At 36.9% G+C, this 3,812-nt stretch overlaps 1 protein-coding gene across 1 annotated transcript; it reads right to left on the bottom strand.

Moving 5' to 3' along the window:
• Positions 1–696: 696 nt before the first annotated feature.
• Positions 697–1,080, bottom strand: LOC145575015 (uncharacterized). The gene has a single exon (XM_081632934.1). The coding sequence runs from the start codon at positions 1,078–1,080 to the stop codon at positions 697–699; it is 384 nt and encodes a 127-aa protein (XP_081489060.1).
• Positions 1,081–3,812: the final 2,732 nt, after the last annotated feature.

The following is a 3,812-nucleotide window of genomic DNA, read 5'->3' as shown; positions in this document are numbered from 1 at the left end:
TAACCATATTTAAAAGAAGGCGAACATGCTCAGGTTCAAATTCAGAGAGAGCAAAATATATAGTATCTTGCGAAAGAGGAGAGGAGGGGGTTTTGTTGAGCTAGGCACATCAGCAGCAGAGGTGGAGGCAAGGCTTTTGGTGCTAGGTGCAGGAGGCAAAGCAGCCTGCTGTCCCGAGTAAACAGCCGCAACAGAGGACGAAGGATGACCCTTCTTACCATACTTCTCCAGCCACCAGTCAGGGTAGCCATGGAGCATAAAATAGCCCGCATTGTCATGGCCTGGCCGCTTGCAGTGAGTGCAATATAACTTTGATTTGTCAACCCGATTAGGTGACTAAAATTGTCTATGGTCCATGGGAAGAGCAAAAACATGAGCATCCTCACGTGCCATAGAGGTATGAGATTGAGCGATACTCTTAGAGCGCTCCTCTTGAAGGAGTGCTTGATAAGCACGATCAAGAGTTGCGGAGGTCTATTAAGAGAGAAGGTTTGTGCGAACCATAGCATACTTGCTATCATCAATGCCGACCAAAAATTGATGTAAAATCTCCTCCTCCTTGTCCTTCTCGTATTCAGATTCAACGTCACACGAGCAAGAGCCACACTTGCAGCCATGTGGAGATTTAAGGCGTAAAAGGTCATCAAAATAACCCATCAATTGGGTATAATAATCCTCGACACTCATGGTGGGCGATTACTTGTAAGTCGTGATTGCTGCCCGCAATTGTTGCAAGCGAGGACCACTTGCTTCACAGTAACGTTTTTCTAGATATTCCCACAGTCGTTTGGCTTCTTCAAAATACGGGATAGATGCAGCAATTTTCGGCTCAATAGCCCTCAAAATCCAAGGCACCAACATTGAGTCCCAATCAAGTAACTTCTTTTTCTTTGTTGGTTTGGAGATAGTGCCATCCACAAACCCAAATTTGTGCCTAGATTTCAATGACAAGGACATAGCCCTTGACCATGGTAGATAATTCTCACCTTTCAAGATCACGTGAGAAATTAGGTTTCCGGGTTGATCACCCGAACCAAGGTAGAAAGGGGATGAGGGAACAATTTTTGAGTCGTCCACCATTGTCAATTATCAATAGAGAAGAGTAGAGATTAGAGAATAGAAGAGATTAGAAATTTTTTTTTAGAGTTTTAGGGTTTAGATTGATTTTAGCTCTGATTCCATGTCAAATTAGAGAGGAAGATTAGAGAAAATGATTTTTTGTGTGTTGTATTACGATATTCACAATATATTTATACAATCTAGGTGAAGTAATTAGGGCTTAACACCTGCCCATTAGCTACATATAATACAAGGTTTAACACTAAATTAAACTTTCATTGCTCTATCTCGATCGTTATTTTATTTATTTTTTTTTACAACTAAGATGATGGTTTTTCCTTTCAAATATAAATACCATGATCGAATTAGCACAATAACATTCTAACTATTTATTCCAAATATTTTACGACAATATGATCAATTCTGAATATAATTAGTGGTTCATACACATACGCCTAAAGTGCATGGTATACCTGTTGAAAGAACATTAAATACAAGAGAATGTATTGCGTCAGTCCGGACTGCCCAAATGTTTTGTCAGTCCAGCGGGTTTTTGATATCTTCTATTGACTAGATGATATCCTCTATTGGCTTGATGATGATATCTTCTACTGGCTGGATGATATCCTCTACTGGCTGGGTGATATCATATAACCATTGTAGGAATTATGACTAATAGCAATTAATAATAGAACAAACTTATCTGATTTAATGTCGTGGCGTGACATAGTATCACTGCACTAAAGTCGAATTAGCCCCGTACATGTAAACACAGACTCATAGCAATCGACCTCCAGGGTTACACGACTCTAACTCTTCGGTGTAATACGGAGAGCTAGATTGAGAACACTTTAATCAATGCCCAAAATAAGAGACTATAATTTTGTGCAACAATTTTGGAGTGAATAAAGAGAATTTTTTTTTTTTTTTTTTTTTTTTTTGTGTACTTATGAAGTGTAGGAGACTTCAATTTATAGTAGACTAGTAACCAAAGAAAGAAGCCATTCACAGCAGTAGTCAAGGAGTATCAATTGAATCCCTTTAATTGAGTAATCACAAGCAATCAAGCATTATGTACTTAGCCTCAAATATGCATGGTTACTCGGTTAGGCTTAAAATGGGTAATAGAAAAGAAATAATTATGGCTAAGTACCGTCAATTTGGGAAGAAATTATTGATATCATTTTGGGAAGAAATTATTGGTTATTGATATAATTATGGTTAATTTGGTTATTGATCTTTTGAAGCAAAAATGAAACTAGACTTGAAATTTTACTTTGGGAAGATATAACTCCAACAATAATTCCAACAACCAATAGAGGATATTATCCCGTCATGATATCATATAGTCAATAGAAGATATCATTCAACCAATAAAAGATAATATATGTAGACAGATAATAAATGATATTATATAGCCAATAGAGGATATCATCTATCCATGATATCATATAACTTATAGAGGATATCATATATTCAATAGAGGATATCATCCCGCCAGTAGAGAATATGTATAAATTATGTGAATTGCTAAATACCGCCAAAGATTTTTATCAAACCGCCAACGAAAATAATGAAGGGATAAAATTACCCTTACTCATCCCACTTTGCTTTCTCTCTCCTAAGTCCAACTCAAACATGACTCAAACATAAACCACCACAAAATTAAGCAAACAAAATATTCAATTTGCTCCAAACTATCATTAAGCTAAATTGGTTTAATATTAATGCACCACATAATTCTAAAATATTGTGATCACTTGAATTAACAACAAGATTAAAAGGGAACCTAAACCGGTTGTCCAAATTATCTTATTAGTCGTGATTTTCAATTACATATTCCCTTTAAACATGCAATATAGTGATCATAATAACAATAGAACAACATTAATATTAAAACCAATTTAATCACAATTCCAACAACATAAAATCGTTAGAAAAATAATAAAAACAAAAGGAGCATGATCCTTACTTTGATTCTGTTTGTTTGCAACTACAAAATAATAAACGAGTTAGTAACTTCAAGGAAATAAATAAACAATAATTAAATTAAATTAAATTAAATAAAGTTGATTTTGGGGCCAAACCCTCAAACAGTTCTACCTTTCACGCCTTGGCTTAAGGACAGAACCTCGAGTAAAATATGGACTCCTTTAAGCGCTTGAAGAAGGAATTTTGAAGTGAAAAGGGTAGGCTAGTGTTTAGGCTAAAGCATAGAAGAGAGAAAAAAAAATGAGAGAATTACTCGGTGCCCCGTTCACCTGAAATGAGGGGGTATTTATAGGAAAAATGTGCTGAGGGAGCACACGGAACCCTAAAATGATAAAAAAAACCCTAAAAAAGTATCCCGTGACACGATCAAAATGTACCGTGACACGGGAAGCTCCACCGTCAGACGGCACTCTTTCCCGTGACATGGTACACTTTTGGCGTGACTTGGGAAATTTTCAGAAAACGGGATAGAAAACGCGTCAAGGGTTTACGCGGAAAAGACACGGAATGTCCCGTGTCACGGCAGACCCCCCGTGTCACGGGAAATCCCACCGTCAGACGGGAAGGATTCCCGTGACACGGTAGGTACCTACCGTGGCGCGGGAAATTCCTGCCCGTTTTTCCGTCTAAATACATTTTTAACCCTAATTTCCTTCGGCATTTTAAGTGCCGATTGATAATTTCGGGCCTTTTCTGACTTTTTATTATTCGGGCTAAAATAATAAAATAATTAAATAAAAATAAAATAAAAGGTTTGGGCC

This window comes from Chenopodium album, chromosome 2 (genome assembly GCF_948465745.1).
Source record: "Chenopodium album chromosome 2, dcCheAlbu1.1, whole genome shotgun sequence".
Classification (NCBI taxonomy): Eukaryota; Viridiplantae; Streptophyta; class Magnoliopsida; order Caryophyllales; family Amaranthaceae; genus Chenopodium; species Chenopodium album.
This window is presented reverse-complemented; position numbering and strand designations above follow the sequence as displayed.

What these genes read in the sequence shown, in the direction of transcription:
- LOC145575015 (XM_081632934.1), bottom strand. Translation starts at nt 1,080, where the DNA reads ATGGTGGACGACTCAAAAATTGTTCCCTCATCCCCTTTCTACCTTGGT.